At 35.1% G+C, this 25,179-nt stretch overlaps 1 protein-coding gene across 1 annotated transcript in view; it reads right to left on the bottom strand.

The window, feature by feature from the left end:
- The window catches only part of LOC128992421 (NAD(P) transhydrogenase, mitochondrial-like), a 46,441-nt gene that overhangs the window by 14,585 nt on the left and 6,677 nt on the right, over positions 1 to 25,179 (bottom strand). The window contains exons 3-14 of the mRNA XM_054415989.1: positions 21,058 to 21,212; positions 19,776 to 19,916; positions 19,129 to 19,251; positions 18,468 to 18,655; positions 17,390 to 17,545; positions 8,717 to 9,137; positions 6,192 to 6,281; positions 4,799 to 4,935; positions 3,659 to 3,747; positions 2,958 to 3,156; positions 2,544 to 2,710; positions 492 to 629 (exon numbers count right to left, since the gene is read on the bottom strand). Of these exons, the coding sequence (XP_054271964.1) occupies positions 492 to 629; positions 2,544 to 2,710; positions 2,958 to 3,156; positions 3,659 to 3,747; positions 4,799 to 4,935; positions 6,192 to 6,281; positions 8,717 to 9,137; positions 17,390 to 17,545; positions 18,468 to 18,655; positions 19,129 to 19,251; positions 19,776 to 19,916; positions 21,058 to 21,212 (2,004 nt within the window). The remainder of the gene's footprint in view (positions 1 to 491; positions 630 to 2,543; positions 2,711 to 2,957; positions 3,157 to 3,658; positions 3,748 to 4,798; positions 4,936 to 6,191; positions 6,282 to 8,716; positions 9,138 to 17,389; positions 17,546 to 18,467; positions 18,656 to 19,128; positions 19,252 to 19,775; positions 19,917 to 21,057; positions 21,213 to 25,179) is intronic.

The following is a 25,179-nucleotide window of genomic DNA, read 5'->3' as shown; positions in this document are numbered from 1 at the left end:
GAAAGTTCCACAATCTGCTTGTCCTTTTCAACAATAGTTTCTCTCAATTGTTTCAATTCATTTTCCAGCTTTGGCAAACACTTTAATGCTGCATTGAATTCATCATATTGATTTGATAAAAATTCTTGACTAGCCTTAATATCATTAGTAATTTGACGAAGAATTTGACGACCAGAAAGCCTGGTATAAATCGATAGCCAATATAACATTTTTATGAATATTTTTCATCTTGTAAATATTTACAGTATAAGTTTAATAAAGTGAAATTGGAAGAGGTATAATTTCATAATGCATGTCATTTGAATTTGAATATCACTGTAATTAAATTAAAAATATTGAAGGTATATTTATTTGGCCAGGAAACTTTCCTATTTATTCATATAACGTTAGGGATTGCCTTACAAGAATTTAAAGGTATTTCAAAAACGTAAATCTACAATAGAGTTATACCCTCTAATGTAACAAATTTGACTCGCTATTATAAAATTTACCTGAAAGTAACTCCTCCAATGACAGTTCCGAGGAAGAGAGAAGTTTTGATGACATTTGTGGCTGGATTTGTGGCGAAATTGGGGAAATCGTGCATGTATGTTGCCAAACATGTCAATACAGCTGCCAAACCAACAAGGCTGCAAAATTACGAGAGGATTGTTAAAATTATAGATACACTTACTTGTAAGCCATTAAATATTGTGATTCAGCTTTACAGATACATTTATCCACAGCAGATCAATATCACTCCATAGATTTGATGAAAATGAACTAAAATATTAATTATTTAAAGAATCATCTTAAATATTAATTCCATTAAAACTTTTAAAATAACCGGATATTTTTGGAGTATAGATTTCGACAAAGCAGTCTAATATAAATTATACATCAAATCAACAAAACAAATGTCAATAAATATCTTTTGTTTTGAGTATACCTTATTGTTATTCTTATAATTATTGCATATAGTTGCTGTTCTATCAAAACAAACTTTATTTGATAACCTTACCCATGTTCAGCCTGAACTAATTTTTAGCATTTTTACTCCACAATTACTTTAACTTTTCTTCTCACTAAGTTTGCGTAGTTTCTTCTATATTTCAGTGTACTCGGGGGAATAATTCCTTTTACTTACAATGTATTGTAATATTGTTTTTATTTTTATGGAATAAATAATTTTGACTTGACTTGACTCCATTTTTTAGTGAAAAAATTGAATAAGGAAGATCTACCCTGACCCAGGTTAAGCTGGGGTAGTCTACCAGACCACCAGGTGGAAAAGAACAATGGCTGCCAAACTTATGGGTAAATCCCAATAGCAGCACCCTATTGAATACACCACTTAAAGTGGTAATGGATACTAGGGAACCCGTGCGGCTCAATGAGCCGCCTAGTATGAAACATAACGCCGAGGAAAACCTTATGCTTAAATTCTAGTAACTTTAGTTACATCTTAGAGTTATTTGAAAACTGTTAGAAACTAATTTTAAATATCTCTAATGGCGTCACCAAGGTTCACCTACATCATTTCTGCTCTCGATTTTAACTGATAACTTCTAATGAATGCTAAACGATCTGCCTCAATTCGAGTTAATATGTTGCAACAAAGTTTTTCCAGCATTGAGAATTATTGAAGAACACTGTTACCGTACTGATAACCTTTCTTAAGTAATTAAAGTTGGGCCATTTTATTCCTTTGATTTGAGACATCCCCCGATCAAACGAATTTTCTCCGTAGAGTAACCTGAAAAGTGGGGTGATGTCAACCATTTCATGTGCTCCGTTTTTTACCCACAAACTCGGGGTTACCAACTGGACAGCCATAACCTGCTTTGAATAGGCTAAAGCAGCAACACCATTGAAAGTTGGTTAACGTAATTTTAACAAAATGTTTTGAAATATCTCGATCTGTCAGTGTCTGAAGTAAACATTTCTTGCATGCATTCATTTGATCTGACATTTAGGCAAGTTTACTTTCCCACCGTGACAACACTATGAGCTTTGTATATTTTTTCACTTCCAAAGTAAGTTGCATAGCAGAACTGGCAGTGAATGTGTATCTGGATTGGTATCTCTTAGACCAGGTCTCTCTTTTTCTACTCTCCTCATACGCACAAAATATCTTATTATTAATTGTGTCCTACTACCTTGTTCAATATTTCTTCTTTGAACTTGAGGCATTTTCTGTTCTTCCAACAAAACTGATTTGAACTGTTTAACTTGGTCTTAACCTACTAAATATTACAAACATCAATATTTACTCCCAAAAAGCTACAGCTTCTTATAAACAGCTGTTTTTTGGTTTTAAATTTGTTCTATGTATTTCTTATGGGGAAAACCCGACCTTTGAGTGGGCCTCACGCTCTTAAGGGCAGGAATTTTAGAATTCTAAAACCTTATTGCAAAACTACATATTAAGACGAATCTTTTGACACCTCAAACGTTGAAATTGGTCCACAAATAAGGGAGGAGTTGCGTTAACAAAAAACGGCTTCACGTATTATATATATAGATAATGCGGAAACATAAACAATTCAATATCAACAACTGACCTGTGGAAAGCAGCTACAAGCTGAGGCAGGTCGGTGATTTCTATCTTCTTAGCAATCACAGTTCCCAAAGCTCCTCCAATAGCCATGCAGCCGGCCATCTGAGCTAACACCTCGTTGTTTGGTGCCATGTAGCCTAGTGTGGAGGCGATGCCACCACTGACTCCAATCTGTCAACACAGGCCAACACACTTCAACTCATAAGTGGAATATGTCTGGTTACGATGAAAAAATTCCAGAAAAAAATCCAACTGATCTTTAAAGACAAATCTTTAAGAGTACATTAAATCTATGGTTATTAGTCTTACTCTATGGAATTAATTGCAATATAATAGCTCTATTGGTGTAGCACAACGTGAATCACACATCATTTATGTTTGGACAGAGCCTTGCCCTTTTACACAACATATAACTGACCATGCCCAGGTTGTTTCCGAGACGAGAGGTTTGTTGTGAGCTGAGTCCTGCTAGCGCTCCGACACAACACAAGGATGACGCTAGTGACGCCATCTGGTGAATCTCCGGGTAACCTTGCATCACACCGTAGCCGTAACTGCCCAGGAAGGCGGCCGCTGGGATGCCGTACAGGTAGTTGTGTTCTGGAGGATCAGTAGGCCTACACACGAGAGAAAAACCTTGTTGAGGGATGGTTGAGTACGGTTAGGTTAGTTGAGTTACATAAGATTAGGTCATATAATTTGAAAAGTAATGTAATGTAACTTGACTAAAAATTAATAAATTAGTAAAAGAAACAGTTGGATGCTTCCTTCGCTGGGTTGTAGATGACAATGCTAATGTTCCATGATGGTAGAAGAAGATGATGATGAGGTGACGGGAAATTTGCAATATTTTTCGAGATTGATTATTTTCCCTAAAGCGTGGGAGACGTTAAAGATTTTGACAGGACAGCAGAAGAATATGATGATGTTTTCCTTAACGCGGAAAATATTCAGGATTTTCCTGCCATTACGGGAGGTGAATATGATGTTTCCTTGACTGAGGGATTTTGCCGTGATCACAGAAGACTATGATGATGATTCCGTGTCTTACGGAGATCAACAGGATTTTGCTTAAATTAAATTGCGACTAAAAAAAGACATCTAGTGTTAAACTCATACCTCTTAAACATGTCCAACATCCTCTTGGTGACCAGGAACCCTCCGTAGACGTTAATGAAGGAAATGAAGGCAGCTGACGCGGCCAATGCCTTGAAAACAATTTAAAAATAAAAACTGAGGTACAAATTGTAGTATTAAATGAGATTAGAATATTAGGATCGGCAATGTTACAGATCAGAAGAATTGTTTAAATAACAAAATAAAATTTTTTCATGGATAGGATCTAGAATCATATACTGTAGATTAATATCTTATCCCCCTTGCCCTCTTATCCGGACATCGAGTTAACCGGACTACAATCGGCGGAAATGACATCTCTTTAACTGGACCTTTTTTATCAGCACATCGGTTTAACCGGACTAGATCGGCAGGAAGTGGGCGGTACTGAAAAGACTGTTCTCGAGGGAAAGATTTGATACCAATGAGCACGTGTCTAAATATGTAATAATCATTATTGGCTTATACAGTATGGATCTAAGCAGTCCGTTTTAACGAGTTTTTGGGGACGTAGGTTTAACCGGAAAACCCGTTATCCGAATTGGCCTCGGTCCCGGGGAGCCTGGATAAGAGGGAGTCTACTGTATTTAACACTGTTTCCGCCTTCAAGTAGATTACTCTCTCCAGGATGATTTGACTTCTCTACAGTCAACGTCACCCAAACAAGTGAATAAACAAAAAATAGCACTGTGCGGAAGTCAATTCACCCTAAAGAGGACACTCTACACCAAAGCGTAAGCATTGGTGAAATGGGTTTCATCAAAATTAGATTTTTATCAATTTTGTAGAATCTAATTAATTTAAATTATACCTCTCCTAATAGTGTAATCAATTATGCAGGCTTGGCAAGATTATTTATTTTCTTTATGATTTCTATAAGGCAGTTTGTGTAAAAAAAAAATGGTTTAGGTACATTTTTTTAAACTATTGGCAATACATCTACGATTTTTCTAAAGAAGTCTAAACTCTGGTCTTGGTAATATCTAACGCTATCATTTTGTGGGATAACATTAATTGATAGACCTATGACAAATGTTTGTATATTTGTATATTTGAAGTACCTATAGATAACAATGTGTTCAAAGCAGTCTAATTATTTTAGCAACTGAAATACTTAGAATGAAAAATTGTCACATAAGTTACCTGTACAGTGTTGGTGGGGTAGTAACCTCCCCCCATGAGTAGCAGACCTCCCACGGCTGTGATGCCAGAGATGGCGTTGGTGACTGACATGAGCGGAGAGTGTAGCGCTGGGGTCACGCCCCATACAGTGTGGTACCCTGATTACAAACACAGGGTGAGTACAAAATCGACTAAGATAACATGCTTGCTTTATTAAGTCCAGCTGTTTTTTAAGTCGGGGTCTTTTAATAAATGATCAATGATATCTGGGTTCTGGTTGAACCACTGAGCTAAAATTATAACTGGAGGTAGCACTGCCATGGCAGAAGTCTGTCAAAAGCGTGTCGCTGATTTTGTTAGGTTGGTATAGCAGCGAGTTTTTTCATCCAATGACATGGCTTCTATAACTAGGTTTGTATAACAGTGAGTTTTTTCATCCAATAACATGGCTTCTTTATAACTCACACCTCACGCAAACATGGCGGCTGGCGACACGCATCTTTGTCATTCAGTGCTACCTCCAGTTAGAATTATAGCTCAGTGGGTTGAACCATCAAAATGCTACTATTTTCCACAGGATATAACAGTTAACATAAAGTTAACCACAAGTTTAGGCAGAGATCCTCAAGAAAATCTAATAGTAAATGTCACTACACTTTTGACTTTTGAGGTTAAGTTTTTTTATGTGCGGGTGAAAAAAATTTACCTTTTTACTTACAAAATTTAACAGGTTTAGGTCAAATTTTCTTTGGATGGATATAGAAATGTACTTTCATGGTTGGCAAATCTCTAAACTCTAAAGACTTAGGGCCTACTTTGAGGACGTTATACTAACTAGACTTGCCTTGCTAGTTTTATCTCTTAATTGTTTTACTTTTAATTATTACATTTTTATGTGCAAATTATGGTGATATTAAAATATATCATGAATGAATAATCATACATAGGATAAAATAAAAATTGAACAGAGTATTATTTAGATATGATGCAAAAATAGGGTACGTTTATGTGAACCATTCAAACATAAAATCATGCAAACCAGAACCGCATATAGCGTTAACTAAGTGTACTCACTTCCAATTTATATAGATAGATAAAAACCAATTAGGAAAGCATATTTTAACTTACAAATTAGACAAACAGTACAAGGTAAAAATCTAAAATCTAAAATACTTTCAACCTCTAATACGATTTTAGATGTCATTACGTAACATTAATAAAAAATATAAATCTTCATCTGTCGTAACTAAATATTCAGCTAATTGAAATTAATAAACCAATATCACATAACCGATTACAAGCAAGTACATTACGTTCTTTGAAACAAAAATGTTGTTTGGACATAAATGTTTCTAGATAAACTACGGAGCATAAAAATTTACATAAATTGTGACACTTTTAACATTTAACTTACCAGCGATAGTAGAGAGAGCGAAAGTAGCAGCCATCTGTGAAAAAGCAGGATTTGGAGCAATAGTTCCGAGTGCTAACAGCCCACCCAGGCCTGCAACCAAAGAGTAACATTGATACACTAATATGTTGACCAGGAACAGAAAGTCAATGTAAATCCAATTTGTGACTAATCAATCGCCCTCCATTTTGCCACTTAACTGGGTAGATTTTATTGGTGATTATTCAAAATATAAAATTTCCCAGCCTCATAAACTTATAATTTATAGATTATTTCTAGCTGTCGAAAAAATTTTGTCTAGATTTCCAAGTCATCTTAAAACCATGTATAATCTTTGACTAAATTACTGTGATGGGAAATACCTTTCCCGTATAAAAGTTTTGGTCAGTTTCAGAATAAAATAGTTGGGGTTATAAAGAGTAGGCCTATTCTGGAAAATACTGTTTCCATTTTTATAAGTAAAAAATTTTTAACATCGAACTGAAATAGTAATTATTTTACTAGTATAAAATATATTCAAAATAACTCGCATAGTATATGGAAAGCATTTTTAGGCTTATTGTTAGCCTAGTGGTTAGTGTCTCGGACTTCTGAGCGCGAGGGACAGGTTCAATTCCCAGCACATTCACTGAACATTTATTTCTCTCGTTGACCTCTAGTAAAATGCCAATGGCGTTGAAAAAAAAGTTAAACAGAATGTAGAACTTCAACAGTAGCAAAATCTATAACAGTCTCGTTAAACTTTGTCCTGTTTTTATTTATTTACCATCAATGCATCCACCATTTATAAAGGAATTTACAAACAAAGAATAGATAGCAATACTCAAGTGATACCTAAGTTGGATTGAGCAGTTAAACAGCTTTATAGCAGTAAATAAGTAAAGCATGTCAATACTTAATCCTAACACAGTATATTTTTTTTGAGAAAATAACTTTTGAAAAAATTCCAATTTTTCATACAACAAATACTTCAGAATCCAAAGTCAAATATGCATGTACTTCTTTGAAGGATTTCCTTCAATACTGTTTTCCAAATCATCTGTTCAGAAAAATAAAACCAATTAATTTAAACCATAAAATAACATAACATCAAAATCAAAACTTACTCAACAGCTCACTAAAAATAATCCTAGTATTCCTAGTACATATATACAAAAATAAATAATTTGCTAATTTGACCAGTGGAAGTACAGAATTAACAACATAGAGTACAAGACAACAAATATAGTGTCCACAGTTATGTATATAAAAAAGTTAATAGGTTTGTTGTCTGGAGTGCTAAATGGCAAAGCGGTATGTAACTCTTACAAGTTAACAGATACTGAAAAAGATTTGATTCCAGACAAGCAAGGAAAAAAAGACACTCTCCAAGGGAATAAAGACTCCCTACAAGGGAATAAAGACTCCCTCCCTCCATTCTTAGTCTTTGTTGCACTAATGGGACCAAAGTGAGAACTAAATTGTGATACCAATTTTCCGATGATTTTCAGTTTATAACAGTTATAAAATGTAAATTTTTGATAAATAACCACTTCAAATACGCAATTCTCTCTAAAATATTTTCAAGTGTGTAATTAATCTTTTAAAATAAATTCAAACTATGTTTTTTCCTCCCTAAATTATGACACAAGTGCAGATTTACAAAGCCTTGTCAAGTTTTAAATAACAAGTTGTACATACAATTAACTTTAATGAGTGTTTTTTATATGTTTAACCTATGCACATCCTTTCTATGGTGTTGCATCCCTCTGCTTGCTGTTATAAATGCAAGAGAATTTGAATTTAAAAAAGTTTCAATCACTAAAACAGGACTCCGTACAAAAATATGGATCAAATGTTTGAATTATACGGGCCTTGTGACCAACCAAAGACTCTATAGCCTATGGTGGACCTAGGGTTGAATCCATGTCCTGAGAGGTATTCAGGGGAGGGTTGTTCACCACTCCTTTATTACTGCCCCTCGACTAAGTTCTCACTGAAGGGGGACTAGGGAGCACAATTTTTCCTTAATTAAAAGTATGTGGTATCGTGGTTACTCTTAAAAGTTCTGCTAATTTCATGCTAAATTGCTCGCAAATCAGTCAACGTTTTATTTACGTCAACACATTTATTCACGTTTATATATTCGATTGTTACGGATAAAAATATTTAAACATTGACTAATTTGTTTTGGTATCAAATTAATATGAATTTAAAAACAAAAAAAGGTTGCGTTGTTTTATTTCTATTTATAATATAAACATACTCACTCCCACATGATGATAGACCGTACATACTGAGGAGTGTGAAGACTGGGAGTGAACAAGTTTAAGAAACTTGTCGTTATTGGGCTCTCTAGTCCCCTTAAGTGCGAGCTCAGCTGGAAGTGATAAAAGACCGGCAGATGCACCAGTGAACAATAACTGGCTTAAGAGACGGACCAAACCCTTGGTTAACCATAACTATAAATTTTTTATCAAGGGTTATTTTTGTCCCTTATAGGACCCTTGGTACACTTTGATCAAACAGTTTTACCAACATAAAATTACCTCCAGTGTACATCATTGCATCCTTGAAGGTGTTTTTGAAGTGGTCCTCTGGTACGAGAGCAGCTTCCTTCGCTTTGTCAACCTTAGGCGGAGGTGGGGCCGGGGCGACAACAACCACAGGCTTCTTGGGCGGCCAAACCAACTGGCCCTTCTCCAACACCAGGCTGCCTCTCACCACGTCGTCTTCCGTGTTGATGTAGAAGTGGTCGTTTGAACCAATAGAGAGTAGGAACTTGGAGATGTTGTTGGCGTACAGGGTGGAGCTCTGCGTAGGCAGTCTACTGGCCAAGTCTGTCAGACCCACATGAGTGACATCATTGTAGATGTACACCTCCCCAGGTCTGGTAGTAGCTACGTTACCACCAGTCTCTGCTGCCAGGTCCACTATCACACTGCCAGGCTTCATACTGTCCACATGTTCCTACACATTCGAAGAATTAGACTACCAGCCAGGTTTAAGCTTAAAAACCAATAGCCGTGATCTATTTTATAGCATAGTTTTATAGCATTACCAACAAAACGGAAATCATAATTCCTGCCAGATTTACAATTCTTAACTTATCCTAACATTTTATTTATTGAGAGGAGCCTATGGCTTTATTCCACAGTACAGTAGATAGTCGATTATCTGAAACCCTATCATTGGTTAACCGAGAGAAAGAAAGAATGCAAAATATCTAAATTAAATCAAGGCCCAATTACTATTTAAATGGACAACGTGGAACCATTACTAATTGAAATCACAGGTGTTCCGCGATGGCGAGAAACAATCAGTATTTTTATTGAGACCTCAAGATATGCTAGTAAGTGTTGCTACAACCGTGGGAGACATTCAACAACTTTTTTTTTTAATACATGTAAATACGTAAAATATGTATGTTTTAATTAAAAATTTTGTATCATGTAATAAATTTTTTACCTCAATGACCAATCATCCAAAAAGTCAGTAGTTATCCAAACAACCAATTATTTACATTAATAGAATCTTCACTGTATATCAAATTCGTTTTCAAACTCTGATCATAATTATGCATATAAATTTTGCTAGTTTTCAAACACAAATTTCTAGACAATCAGGCCCAGGCTGTCATCATTTACGAGGACAGACACATAGACTGGTGCATCATGAAGATAACCAAGTCACAGATCAATACCCAGGTAATTCAGATGACACGCAAAAATACTCATCACTTTGTCTAGATCCATTGAAATAAATGTATTTAGTTTTCTAGCAAACTGGAAGGATTGCTTACTAACATTGGAAAATAATTGGCCAAAGAATGATTTTGTTTGCATAGAAGAAAAATTTAGTCATATTTTAATTACTCAGGTAAATTTCTTGTTAAAAAATATTTATGGTTTTTGTATTCAAACTCGGATTGAAAATATGTATTAACAAATTTATTTGATTTATGGTGTCAACTAAACCAGGTTTCAAACATTGATTCATCAAAGGTAGTGCAGACGGTTATTGTCTTTTAATTCAGTAGATTTCGCTCCGATTTGCACTGGATTTACGTCACTGCAAACTCCTGAGGTCTGTCTCTATATCCTCACTTGTTTGTATATCTCCAGATGTTTTTAGAAAAAGTCTATGTTTTGGCTGCTGTGTTATGTGATGTTGTTTATTAATTGTTAGTAGTAAAGCTGCTAAAATTATACTATATTTTCTCTATTGAAAATTTATTTTTTTCTTATTAGACAACTTATTTGATGTACAAAATAACAAACAATGGTTTTGTACGTGTCTGCAGTTGTTCTGAAGCTCATCTGCAAAGACAGTTACACACTAGTCGTGATTTTGCGACTGTTCTTCTGTCGTATTTATGACTTGAGGCAACCCTAAAAATTATCTACATCCTAAAAGTGCATATATTATTTCTCTATAATATTTATGAAATATTGCATTTAGTTACATTGATTTATAAAAAGAGGAACATCTTAATCTTACTTTTATTTTATAATTTTTATTTTTCAGTACTGGAAATGAAACCAAAATATTTATGCTAAATTATGACGTGTTGTATTTAGTTGGAAAACAAATTATAACAAGGTACATTTTAAGTGTAATTGTTAAAATTTTTAATAATCAATGCTGAAATTTTTTTAAATCAATGGTCACCATACAAAAAATTTCTGATGGTTAAAATAAATAAATAGTTTAAATACAAATTTTTAACAATTTTCTCTTGTTTTAAAATTTAAATTTCTAGACAATCAGGCCCCAGGTTGTCATCATTTACGAGGACAAACACAAAGACAGGTACATCATAAAGATAACCAAGTCACAGATGAATACCCAAGTAATTCAGATGACACGCAAAAATACTCATCACTTTGTCAGATCAATTGAAATAAATGTTATTATTCTTTGTTTGAAGGTTACTCATCACCAAATAATACACAATTACTAAAAAAGTGGTATATTTCGGCGGTTGTCAGAGGCTGAGGACGGGTTTTGATAAATACCCGAAATATACCACTTTTTTAATTGTGTACTATTATTAAGTTATGAGTAGGGATGGTCAAGTCTCGAAATTTCGGAAAATTTTTGGGAAATTTTAAATCTCGTTACACGAGACGAGATTTCTTTTTGGCCGAGATTTTTATCAAGACGAGAATAAAAAAAAAATTCAAAACGCCTGCAGAAAGTCAATGCAGTACCCGCAATACAGGAGCGTGTTGTAGTTGCGTTTCCTTTGCGAAGGGGTTCTTATTTAATTAATTCTTTAAATGTAAATATTACTTTAATTATTTTAATAATATTACTGTAATAACATTTGAGAAGTTTTGTTAAGTGTAAGCAGTGTGAGGAATGTTTTATTACTATAAAAAGTCAAAACAAGTAACTATTTTATAAAAATTAATATTGCTTTTATTTTATGATTTATTTTATTTTAGGATAAGTTTAACTCTATCCTAACTGATATCACTATGTTTCCTAATCGTAGGCATTTTTAATAAGTTAGGCGTGATTAATAAAAAAATGTTATGCTGATGTTTTTTAATTAAAGATTGTAAATATTCTTGCCTATTATCATTATTTTTGTATTTAAACAGTCATCTAACAATGTTACAAAATCAGGTAAAAATTTTGAACGTGCATTTCCCGTTGTGTATGAGAAGGGAAATCCCGTCTCGATCTCGTCTCGAAATTTTATGAGAAATAAAAAGTCTCGTCTCGAACTAAAAATCCAATCTCGTCCATCCCTAGTTATGAGTAACTGTCAAACAAAGATAAATAATGATAATTCCATCATAATTAAAATATACCGGAATGAATTGAATAAATTAATTTAATTTTCTAGTAACTGGAAGAATAGCTTATTATTGGAAAATAATAGGCCAAAGAATGATTTTGCTTGTATATATAGAAGAAAAATCTAGTCATAAAAATATGTAGCTTATTGATCTATTTATTTGAATCATGATGTCCAAACTTAAGTTTTGTACTTAAAAAAAATAACTAATATAAAAATATATAAATTAATTTCTCTTGTTTTTTTTATTTAAATTTCTAAACAATCAGGCCCCAGGTTATCATAATTTACTTGGACAGATATTTAAGACAGGTCCATCACGAAGATAACCAAGTCTCAGATCAATCAATGCCCAAGTAGTAGGTGTGCAGAATCCCTTTATAAATTTAAATAGGCTCAAAGATAAGCACAAAAAATGAGTTTGAAAATTGGAAAAAATTAACATGGATTTTATGCGTTGCCATGCTGGTGACGAAATAACAACGAAATATAAACAGAAAATCAAAACAAATGGAAGAAACTCCAATCACATGTTTTATTTACAGTGTGGGGTGAAAATAGAGAAGTGAGTACATTACATATTTTTGGTCGAGTTTCAACCACTGGACGACCTCTCGTATTAAATTAATATGGATTTGTATTCAAACTCAAATTTAAAAGATGTATTAACATGTTTATTTGAATGATGTCCAAGCTTAATTATTGTACTTTAACCTTTCCGGTGTTAAACGTCGATTAACAACCTGCTCAAGTGTCAAGCGTTGATGCAACAACGGTAGTGCAGACAGTTTACTTATTGTCATTCAGTAGATTTTGCTCCGATTTAGACTGGATTCACATCACTGTAAATTCCTGAGCTCTGCCTCGCCTAGACCAAATTATTGATGCCCATCATACAAAACAGTCTTCCTATCAGCGAACTTCGCTTGGAATCATCAGCATCTGTTCGCAATGGATCGACACTGGACAAAAGAACTTCACCTAAGCCGACCCACAAAGCCCAACCTCCACTAGTAACCTTGCCAGTCCACAAGTCACTCCTGGTGATCTTCAGTTTAGTGAAAAGCGTCCGGGAAGTGTTAAAAAGCACAGTAGTGACGCAATAGAGTGTAAATATTCAAGTTCCACCATGTCAAATCTCTTTAAATAATAATAGTTTTTTATGGACTCTAATTTGTCATCAAAAACGAGAGGGATGAATTTTAAAGATAAAAGTATGTCATGTTTTAAAAATTATTCAGAGTTTCCAAGAGAATCTAATCCAATCAATACCAAGAGAATCTAATCCAATCAATACATTAACAACATAAAGATAAATTGATGGAAATTTATCTTGGGATGGAGAAATAATTAATACAACACATCATAATTCACCATATATATATATTGGTTTCATTTAAATTTGATTTTTAAAAAGTACTTTGAAAAATAAAAAGTACAAAATAAAAATAAGATAAATATATGTCCCTCTTATTATCAATTAATATAACTAAATGCAACATCAAAATAGTCATTATTTCTAAATATTATAGGGAAAATATATGCACCTTTATTATGGTGAACAATAAACATAGTTTATAAAGTATATAGCCATAAGTCATGAATATGATACAAAAAACTATGACAGTGTTTTACTGCCTTTGCAGATGAGTTTCTAAACATTACTGCAAAATGCATATCTATATTTTAATAGGCAAGCATGTTTCTTTAAAACTTTTTCTCAGCTTGTGTCCATTGCAGGGAAAATCTACGCATACGCAATTTCTAAATTTAAAAAACTCAAAAATAAACACAAAAAATTAACTTAAAATATAAAAAAATTAACATAGGTCTTATGGGTTGCCATGCTGGTGACGAAATACAAACAGATAATCAAAACAGAAGAACAAGAAACTCCAATCACATATTTTATTTACAGCGTGGGGTGAAAATAGAGAAGTCCGTACATTACGTATTTTGGTTGAGTTTTTGACCACTGGACAAAAAGTATTGTACAGGGTGTCTAGTTTATTTCCATTATAAAATTCAAGACTAATTCCAGACTTTTCAAGACTAATTCCAGATTTTTCAAGACTAGTTTTCTCAACAATTAGTGCGTGTTGATACTAAAATGTATCGATTCTCGATTCTTGATACCGATACCAATTTGTATAGCTTAACCAAATTTTCTGAATAATACTACACCAACCTCTGTCTTTGTCATAAAGTAGTATTATGATAATGTGGTGTTTTCAAGTAAAGAAATAATGCAGCAATAAAAAATTCTAACTAGCAAATTTGTTTTTTTTTATCATGAAATCTTCCACGTTTAGAAATCATCTACGTTTAGACATCATCATTGACTGCAGCGGTTACAGAAACGTGATCGTCGTCGTCCGCGATCACGGCAAAATCATGAACATTTCCCGCGGCCTTGTAGACATCAATGACATTATCGTCGTCTCCCGCTGTCTCAGAAACATCATCGTCATCGTCCGCGATCGCGGCAAAATCATGAACATTTCCCGCGGCCGTGTAGACATCATCGTCGTCTCCCGCGGTGACGGAAACGTCATCGTCGTCTCCCGCGGTCACAGAAACGTCATCGTCATCTCCCGCGGTCACGGAAACGTCATCGTCATCTCCCGCGGTCACGGAAACGTCGTCGTCGTCGTCGTCCGCGATCGCGACAAACTCATGAACATTTCCCGCGGCCGAGCAGATATCATCGTCGTCTCCCGCGGTCACGGAATCGTCATCTTCGTCTCCCGCGGTCACGGAAACGTCATCGTTATCTCCCGCGGTCACGGAAACGTCATCGTCATCTCCCGCGATCGCGACAAAATCTTGAACATTTCTCGCGGCCGAGCAGATATCATCGTCGTCTCTCGCGGTCACGGAAACATCATCGTCATCTCCCGCGGTCACGGAAACGTCATCGTCGTCGTCCGCGATCGCGGCAAAATCATGAACATTTCCCGCGGCCGTGTAGACATCATCGTCGTCTCCCGCGGTCACGGAAACGTCATCGTTATCTCCCGCGGTCACGGAAACGGCATCGTCGTCGTCCGCGATCGTGACAAAATCAGAACATTTCCCGCGGCCGAGCAAATATCATCGTCGTCTCCCGCGGTCACGGAAACGTCATCGTTGTCGTCCGCGATCGCGGGAAAATCATGAACATTTCCCGCGGCTGTTTAGACATCACCGTCATCTCCCGCGGTCACGGAAATGTTATCGTCATCGTCCGCGATCACTGCAAAATCATGAACATTTCCCGCGGCCGTGTAGACATCATCGTCGTCTCCCGCGGTCACGGAAACGTCATCGTCATCTCCCGCGGTCACGGAAACGTCATCGTCGTCGTCCGCGATCGTGACAAAATCATGAACATTTCCCGCGGCCGAGCAGATATCATCGTCGTCTCCCGCGGTCACGGAAACGTCATCGTCGTCTCCCGCGCTCACGGAAACGTCATCGTCGTCGTCCGCTAACGTGACAAAATCATGAACATTTCCCGCGGCCGAGCAGATATCATCGTCGTCTCCCGCGGTCACGGAAACGTCATCGTAGTCTCCCGCTGTCACGGAAACGTCATCGTAGTCTCCCGCTGTCACGAAACGTCATCGTCATCTCCCGCTGTCACGGAAACGTCATCGTCGTCTCCCGCTGTCACGGAAACGTCATCGTAGTCTCCCGCTGTCACGAAACGTCATCGTCGTCTCCCGCTGTCACGGAAACGTCATCGTCGTCTCCCGCTGTCACGGAAACGTCATCGTCGTCTCCCGCTAAACGTCATCGTCGTCTCCCGCGGTCACGGAAACGTCATCGTAGTCTCCCGCTGTCATGAAACGTCATCGTCGTCTCTCGTGGTTTCAGAAACGTCATCGTCGTCGTCCACTATCGCGGCAAAATCGCAAGACGACGATCGCGGCAAAATCATGAAAATTCCCGACTTTGAAATCAAATTTAAGACTAAATCCCGACTTTCAAGACCATTTTGAAATTCAATACTATTTCCCGACTTTCCCGATTTTCCCGACTACTAGACACCCTGATTGTAGTAAATTGTAAAAAGTAAATTGTTTTAGTACATACAAAAACAACAATTTACTCATTTCTAGACTATCAGGCCCCAGATTGTCATCATTTACGAGGACAGACACATAGACAGGTGCATCATAAAGATAACCAAGTCACAGATCAATACCCAGGTAATTCAGATGACACGCAAAAATACTCATCACTTTGTCAGATCAATTGAAATAAATGTTATTATTCTTTGTTTGAAGGTTACTCATCACCAAATAATACACAATTACTAAAAAAGTGGTATATTTAGGCGGTTGTCAGAGGCTGAGGACGGGTTTTGATAAATACCCGAAATATACCACTTTTTCAATTGTGTACTATTATTTATATGAGTAACTGTCAAACAAAGATAAATAATGATAATTCCATCACGACTAAAACATACCGGAATGAATTAAATAAATGAATTTAATTTTCTAGTAACTGGAAGAATAGCTTATTATTGGAAAATAATTGGCCAAAGAATGATTTTGCTTGTATATATAGAAAACAAATCTAGTCATAAAAATATGTAGCTTATTGATCTATTTATTTGAATCATGATGTCCAAACTTAAGTTTTGTACTTAAAAAAAATAACTAATATAAAAATATATAAATAAATTTCTCTCCTTTTTTTAATTTAAATTTCTAAACAATCAGGCCCCAGATTATCATCATTTACTTGGGCAGATATTCAAGACAGGTCCATCACGAAGATAACCAAGTCTCAGATCAATCAATACCCAGGTAATTCAGATGACACGCAAAAATACTCATCACTTTGTCTAGATCAATTGAATAACATGAGATAAATGTATTTAATTTTCTAGTAACTGGAAGAATAGCTTATTAACATTGGAAAATAATTAGCCAAAGAATGATTTATATAGAAGAAAAATCTAGTCATATTAAAAATACTCGTATGTATTGATCTATTTATTTGAATCATAATGTCTAAACTCAAGTTTTGTAATTAAAAACAAATAATTAATTTTAAAATACATAAATTAGTTTGTTTTTAAATTTAAATTTCTAAACAATCAAGCCCCAAGTTATCATAATTTACTTGGGCAGATATTTAGACAGATTCATCACAAAGAAGAACCCAAATGTCTGATCAACACCCAAGAGATACAGATGACACGCAAAAGTAATCATCACTTTGTCTAGATAACGGATCTAAAACTGATCATACTTCATTGGGTAAAAAATTTCTAGTTATTTACATTGTTGAATGAGAGTGGACAGTTACGGAAATAGGGTGCAAAACTAATCATTTATAGCTACCACACATTCAGCGCTGAGTGTTTTAACGAAATTAAAACAAATCTTGCGCTAACAAGTCTTGTTGATCCACTTACTTTGAGTATGAGTATTGGAGCTTTTCTGCCAGGAATGAGTGCAGTGGTAATGATGATGTCTACGTCCTTGGCTTGTTTAGCGAACAGAGCCATCTCCGCAGCGATGAACTCCTTGGACATCTCCTTACTGTAGCCGCCAGCTGTTGTGCCTTCCTCCTAACAAAACAATGCACAAGTTCTTTGTTAGTAATGGTAAGTTTACGTTGTTTCAACAATTGATTGTTTCCCGCTATTGTGGTTCTTGTCAACTTGTTAGTGTACTAATCTTGTCGTGTTCTGCGTTCATTTTCACCTGAAGTCAGGATTATATTGCAGATTCGGATAGGTAGTGAAACTTGTGTTTATTGAGTGCACATGTTCATGGTAATCCAAATGTTAAGTGTTAAGGGTTCCACTGTTAAATACTTTAAAAAAACAAGTTTCAGTGTTGTAGCATCATTACCTAGACTAAGACCTCCAATGAATATTTCATTCGTTGCACCCACCACTTGACATTTAAATTATTTTGATATTTAATTATTTTGAAATACTCTGAAAACTCGTTTTAGTCCTTGTTGTGGCTGGGAAGCCAAATATTTAGTGATTTATTGTGGTTGTGGCATATTCACGACAATCACATAGATGACATTGTTCAAATCAAAATCTCCTTTATTCATAAATGTACAAGTACAATGAATATAGTCAGTGAGTCACTTATTGTCTATTCCTATTCTATTGTTGAGTATTCTCAATCCGGCTTCCGCGACAGTACAGTAAAATAAAAGACAGGACAGTTGAAGTCCACGAGAACATGACTTCTTATGTTGTAATTTATATATATAAAATGTGCATGTAGGTGTGTTTGTGTACAGAAATCTCTCCAAGCGACTGTCGGCATCTACATGATTATGACTCAACCAACGGTTATAGTAACAAATCATTTTGGACTAGGAAAAAATTTAAGGTAAATAGACCGATAAATAATTCGTCAAGTTTTTATACAACATTTTTCTGTAAGAGATTCCAATACTAGCTTCCTTGTTGCTACAAAGAATTTGAAAAAAATTATGAAACAAAGCAAAACAAATAATAATTTTACCTTGATATCTACTTCGAGGAACTCAGCACCCAAACTTTCGACCTGTTCTTTGACAGCAGAACGAGTGTCAAAAGCCCTCACGATGGCACCCATGTTGCGAGCCTGGCCAATAGCAGCCAACCCTGCCACACCTCCGCCTATCACCAATACCTTGGCGGGGGGAACCTTGCCTGCCGCTGTGATCTGACCTATACACATTAAATGATAGTAACAAGACCAGGGTTTGACCCGTTTCCTCACAAAACACTTAAAAAATGCCAATATAAAAATAGAATATGAGAACTAATGAAAAAAGGTTAGTAGTATGCCTAATGGACACTAAATGTAAAGAAATGTTCTTTATCTTTCAATACAGGCAAGTTTTCCTTAGAATATTGTGTAACCTTAGATCGTTTTTTTTTTTTTTGCGGCCATACATAGGTAGCTATTTTAAGCCAAGTATGAATGGAGATGAGTGTAGGATAAGTGGTGCGATCTTTTAGTCTTGTTAGTGACTAAGGCCGACATGTTCCTTAGACAGGACTGTTAATTGGCCCATACAGCCAATTGCAACTGAGGGAGTTTATAGTGGAATCCGAACTACATTTTTGCCTTTTAATTTACGAACTGGTCTAATTATTAGGATAGTACTGCGTTTGTACAAATGTCTTTTTTTACCAACCTGCAAAAAACCGAGTGAAGTGGTTGGCGGCTTCTACGACGGCTCTGTAGCCTGAAATGTTCGCCATGGAACTGAGAGCATCAAACACCTGAGCTCTGGAGATACGAGGAATGCAGTCCATTGCTGCAAAAAAACCAACACAACACTGAGTACAGTTGTTACAAACATAGCTGGATTACAAACCTGTGGTTTAAAACCTGGTTAAAAACATCTGCTGTGCACTGCTTGTACTGAAATGTAAAAAAAACTCTAATGCACATAGAAGTTTCAATTTGTTACTAATGTTATCTCATCATCCATTGGACACTCAAAATAATATATTATGTTAGTCCACAAAATGGGTGTTTCCCGGACGTGTGTGGTTGTTTACAACTACGCTAAACACATTTTGGACGAGTGACTAACGATATTTTTAACCATACTACTAGATTCGTTTGACAACCAAAGTCCATAAAACAGAGTAGTGTAACAAAATTTTTTCGTCTATTGTTGAATCTGTCAGTAACATGGATTGCAACCAAAACTGACATAATAAATCTAAACTTTATGACACTATTTATGTATATATTCTGTTTGTTGAAAGATTTAATGCTTGTTAACAAATTTTTAGTCACGAAATATGTTGTACTCATTAAACGTTTAATTACCAAAAGCGTTGATTTTCTTCTTGCCCAACAAATCAACTAGGGCCTGGTTCTGTCCGGGGTACAGAAATGAGATGAGCGTGCTGTCTGGCTGAAACAATTCTACTTCTGACTCCTTGGGTGGTCGCACTTTCAATACCAAATCTGCAACAGACACAATTGTATATAGTCTATCTGCAAAATCAAAAATGCTGACAAAGTTATAGGTTGAATTCAAAACTCCAAATCATATTTTTATGATTAGTAGGCATTTTGTTGGAACAACAAACACACACCAAATGTGCAAAAACGTATAGCATCGTCGTACAAAATGTGAGTTTCTAACCTAATTTATCTTTATCCGAGAAGTGTATTGTAAAAAAGTCTAATAGGCTACTTATCTGATTTTATTTTTCTTATTTCCCCCCTTTACGCCCCAAGATGGATGGCTCTAGACCAGAAGCAATTACACATTACTTAAGACTAGGCCTAGAGGGTCCCTATCACTTAGATTAAATCCATTGGTGAATTTGAACCTGTGACTTCAGGGATCAAAATCCTGCGCTTAACCGAATCCATCATCGTGACAAACGGAGAAAAGAGGATTGATACTTTTCTACTTCATAAAACAAGAGAAAAATTAAACAAAAGGTCAACAAACTTTGAACTTATTCATCTCATTGCAACCCATTGTTTCACTAGGAATGTCAGAGCTGAGCATTGTTGTGAAACTATTTGGATTTACAAATGGAACTCGAGCAATGTTTTTTACAAATTGTTTTTAATAATAGAAAATATTGAGTCAACAAATTTATCTGACTAACAAGGTTTCTTTGTTCAATGTAGGCTTGAATTTATTTCACTTTGAACATGAATTTACTTATAAACATCTGAAATCTAAATTTTAAGCCCCACCTTTATATCCTAGGGTGTAGGCTATTAGCCCGGAACTGTTTTATACATTACTTTAGGCTAGGCCTTTAAGGTCGCTGCATTATCACTTACATGAAACCATTAGTGATTGCTACAAGGTCCCAGGTTCAAATCCTAAAAATCACTAATGGATTTTTAATAAGTGATAAGTTAATGCCGACCCCTCTAGGCCTATCCTAAAGTCATGTGAAACCGGTTTGGGATAGAGAAAAAAAATTAAAGTGGTACATAAAAATATTTTTAAATTGATGATTGGCTGGATTTGAACTTGGTACCTCCGATATTAAAATCCCATTCCGAAGGCCAGCTCGTTCCCTGAAAATCTTAATTGAAGAGAAAATTTGTTACAGCTGAGTTTTAAAATATTACTTACCGGAGCTAAAAGCAGCTTTGTTGTCAACAATCTTAGCACCGGAACCCATGTAGGCCACGTCGGGAAACTTGGCCTCTTTGCCTGCCCCAGCCTCCACCTTTACTGTGAAACCCTTCTTGGCCAGGGTGGCCACCACGGCTGGGGTGATTGCAACTCTGCCAACATTACAACATGATGATCATCAACACTTACACAATATTAACAGTACCGGTACTGCACTGTAAGTTATAGTTGAAAACAATAGATGTTCTAGAGCAAGTGTTACTCTGTAACAAATAACCTAGATAACATGAATGGTAGCTGAATTTAGCTTGATTAACACAAACCTCAAAGAAAATAGCACCTCGATAACAAGACTTAGGTGTGTTGCAACCTAGTGGTTAGCATCTCAGACTTTGGTGTGGAAGGGTTGGTTCGATTTCCAGCATATCCACATAACATATAATGCGGTTGAACTACTTTCCCACAGCATTTCTATTACCTTCTTTTAAAAAAAGCCAACGGCGTAAATACTATAACGTTTCACTAATTCCCTTGAGACACTTCTTATCAAGGTTTGACTGTATTACAGCTTCAGATATTGTATTTTTATTAGGGGAAGACTAGGGCGGTGGATATAAGAGACAAAGAGGGAAGTGGGGAGAGAGGGGTAAGGAGGCAGATGTTGGAGGAAGAAAAACTAAGAAGATATAGATAAGATGGAGAGAGGCCTAGTCAATGCCCAAGCCCCAAAATAACTGGAATAGAAGAGGGTGTGTAAGTAGATTTTGAGCTATTGGTGTAGGCCTATAGGAATTAATTACACTTTCTGTCTATATTCAATATTCATTTGAATAAGCAGTGCCAGCCTATAATCAATTGCATTTCGGCTCAATAAGCTTGTTGAGCTACACTGAAACTCTGTATTTGGAAGCCTGGCCCTCTAGAACTACAATAGACTTTTTTATGTGATTGAATTAGATTGATTATAATTAAGTACAACATTAAAAAAAATTGTTTCTACCATATACTCTATGTTTTTTGGGGTCCCTCTAACAATTTTAGATCAAACACATTTGAGTATTCTGTTCTTTCAATCTATTATTTAACCCTCCGAGTGTTTTGTGTAGATTTTTCGACTCACAAACACTGTTTACGGCGAAGGCTCTATGACTGACAAAATCGGATTGAACTGGATCGAGTTAGGTATCGTTTTATTTGGCAGATTCTAAGCTTTCTCTCGAGGTCTGTCTCTAAGCGCTTTTTTTTCTCGAGCCGATCATAATTGTAGCAGACAGCTGACGTGCGCATTTGTAAACAGCTTGGTTAACCTCGCACCGATGACTGATGTGTTTTATTACGTTTATCATTGTTTTAGTGTTAAAAATCAAAAGCAGTGATATACGTGGTGCATTATAAGAAGATTTAAGTGATTTTGAAGGTCTGGTTGATGATCCTGAAGAAGTAGGTAGTGATATTGATGTAAATTATCAGCCAGATTCCTAGCTATGGTTAGGCTATGCATTCTTAGCTAAACGCAATGTACTGAAATCTGTTTTTTGCCCATAACTTATTTATTTGCAAATCTACTTCCTTATATTATTATATATTTGTAATCCTCATAAAATTTAGAACAAAGTGGCTATTTTCAATTATTTATAGGCCTATAATTTATACAATTTCATTGAGCGCAAACTTTATTTATTTTATTTTTTTCAAAATATTTTTTTTACCAAAAAAATTTTTTTGAAACAAATGTTTCTTATGTATGTATAATATTGAAGCCCATGATTTTCCAAACAAAATGGTGTATAGAACAGTATAATTAACATTGATTTTAAGCTTCTCAGATCCGTTTTAATAAAACCTTGCAAATGCGCAAAAAATAGGCAAACATTAAGGCCAAAACTAGGGACACTCGGGGGGTAAAAAAAAAAAACAATTTTTCCTATGCTGTAGTTAGTATCTGTGCACACTGGCCTACACTAATTTTACCCACAATCTTGCTTTGTTTGTGTTAATTCTAAAAGATAAGACGACCCTGAGCCAAAGCAAGATTTCGTGTGAAAACTAAGACTTAAAGTAGTATTTCGCCTCATTGCTTTAGTAAAAATTGGTATAATTAAAAAATTCACAAATTGAAAAAATTTAAATAAATACTGTTTATCTAATTGCTTATTAAATTGTCTATAGGTATTTTTTTCCTTGAAAGCTCTTTGATAATTAGATAAGAAGTGCTGATGAATTAGTATTGTATCAACTGCAATGTAACATCAAACCTAAATCTTAAAAGATTATCTTCCATTTGAAATAAAGATACCAAAATATCCTTAGTCAGTTTTTTCTTCTATCATGTCTGAATTTGGACCATTGATAATTATTTACGTACTAGAGATAACCTTTATATTCAATGTCAAGTTGAAACGAGTTGTACTTAAAATATGAAAAATCAAATTTTGCAAATAGCCTAGATTAAAATAATTTTTAAAATGGTTATCAAAATCTGTTTTTTATAATAAAAAAATAAATAAAAAAATATGAGACACAAGAAGTCAAACCTGTAGTACTTGCTTAAGTTGGCCTTTGATTCAAACTTAAAAATTTGAGTGATTATTTCTTATTGAAATCAAGAAACTGTATGTTTTGTTAAATGACTTGACCAATGCATGTAATATGTTATTTTGGTTAAATAAATGACTTATTGACTTATTAAGAGAATTTATTCCATAAAAAAAAAAAAAAAAAACGCTAAAAAAAATTATGAGCATTCTCGACTCATATAATTCAAGTTTGGGTCAGCCAAATACATCTTGCTGTGTTGATTGTGTGTGACCAGTTATAGACTAAAAAAATTAAGATGGATCTAGTTACAAAAATATTAGGCTTCTGTCAAGTACTGTTTTCTTTCTCGTTAAAAATACAATAATCTTTTACACCTATTGAATATGGCATTGATATCAAAATATAACAAGATCAACAACTCAACATAGCTTTTTTTTTTTTATTTTTAAAAAAGAGGTTGGCGGCCTCTTTTAACCTTGCATTTGCCCGTCCACATAGACTACAGATCTGTGCGTGGAACGTATCCAGCAAAGCAAGGGGTGAGCCGGTACAGTACAAAGGTGAACCGTACTGATAAAAGTTTGTGGCAGTGACCAGGATCCGAACCCACGACACTGCTGCCTTGGGCCCAAAGTCCGTGACGCTACCAACTGAGCCACCGACTCACATGATAATTTGATATAAAATAAATAATATTAAAAAAACTCCACCAACAAACTTATAAAGGTTTTAAACTCGAATCAAAAAGAATTTTGGAATAAAAATATAACATTACCTATCTAAAATAAGTCTTAATACATCCTATCTGGTTTTCGAGTTTTTAAGGTTACGTGATTCTTGGTATGTTGATTTCTTGACTGTTTTTTTAAAATTGATATGTTGTAGGGAAACAGTAAGTTTTTAGCCCTCTTCATGTTATACTGGAGTTACTCTCCAAGCCAATAGTTTATATATTTTTTTTATATTTTTCGCTGTGGGATCAGTCAAGCCTTGCTTTCTAATATGTATTTGTGTTGTGTCAAAATCTTGAACTCCTTTAAAATTATTATAATTATTTTGAACCACTCCATTATCATCCAATAATCCCTATTCTGTGTCAATGTTGTTAAGAGTGTCAAGTTCAAAGTCAGGATTGGTGTCAATATATCCTCACTATTGTTGTACAATGTAGTGATAGGTAGCCATTTCTACAGTCGTCACGACAAATTACCACTTTACTTACCAGGCAATATATTGAATGATTGAATTTCTGATTAACTGATAAAAAGATTATTAGGCTAGGAATTATTAGGCTAAATAAATTGACAGGAAAGCAGACTTACCTTTAAATAAGTCCATAACTTAGAGACAAATAAAATATATAACACAAAAGTAGAGATTTTTGTGGTGACTGACCACTTATTCAAACACATTTCTCCAGTGGTTGAAGAAAATTTATACATTTTGTTATATATTTTATGTGCCTCTATGGACTTATTTAAAGGTAAGCCTGCTTTCCTGTCAATTTCCCGAATTTCTGATTAATTCATTGTCTGTATTAAAACCAGTAAAACCCTAGTAAAAATACTATAAAATAAAGTT

Source organism: Macrosteles quadrilineatus, unplaced genomic scaffold, assembly GCF_028750875.1.
Source record: "Macrosteles quadrilineatus isolate MER2022 unplaced genomic scaffold, UCM_ALF_1.0 Scaffold_4__1_contigs__length_99947679, whole genome shotgun sequence".
Lineage (NCBI taxonomy): Eukaryota > Metazoa > Arthropoda > Insecta > Hemiptera > Cicadellidae > Macrosteles > Macrosteles quadrilineatus.
This window is presented reverse-complemented; position numbering and strand designations above follow the sequence as displayed.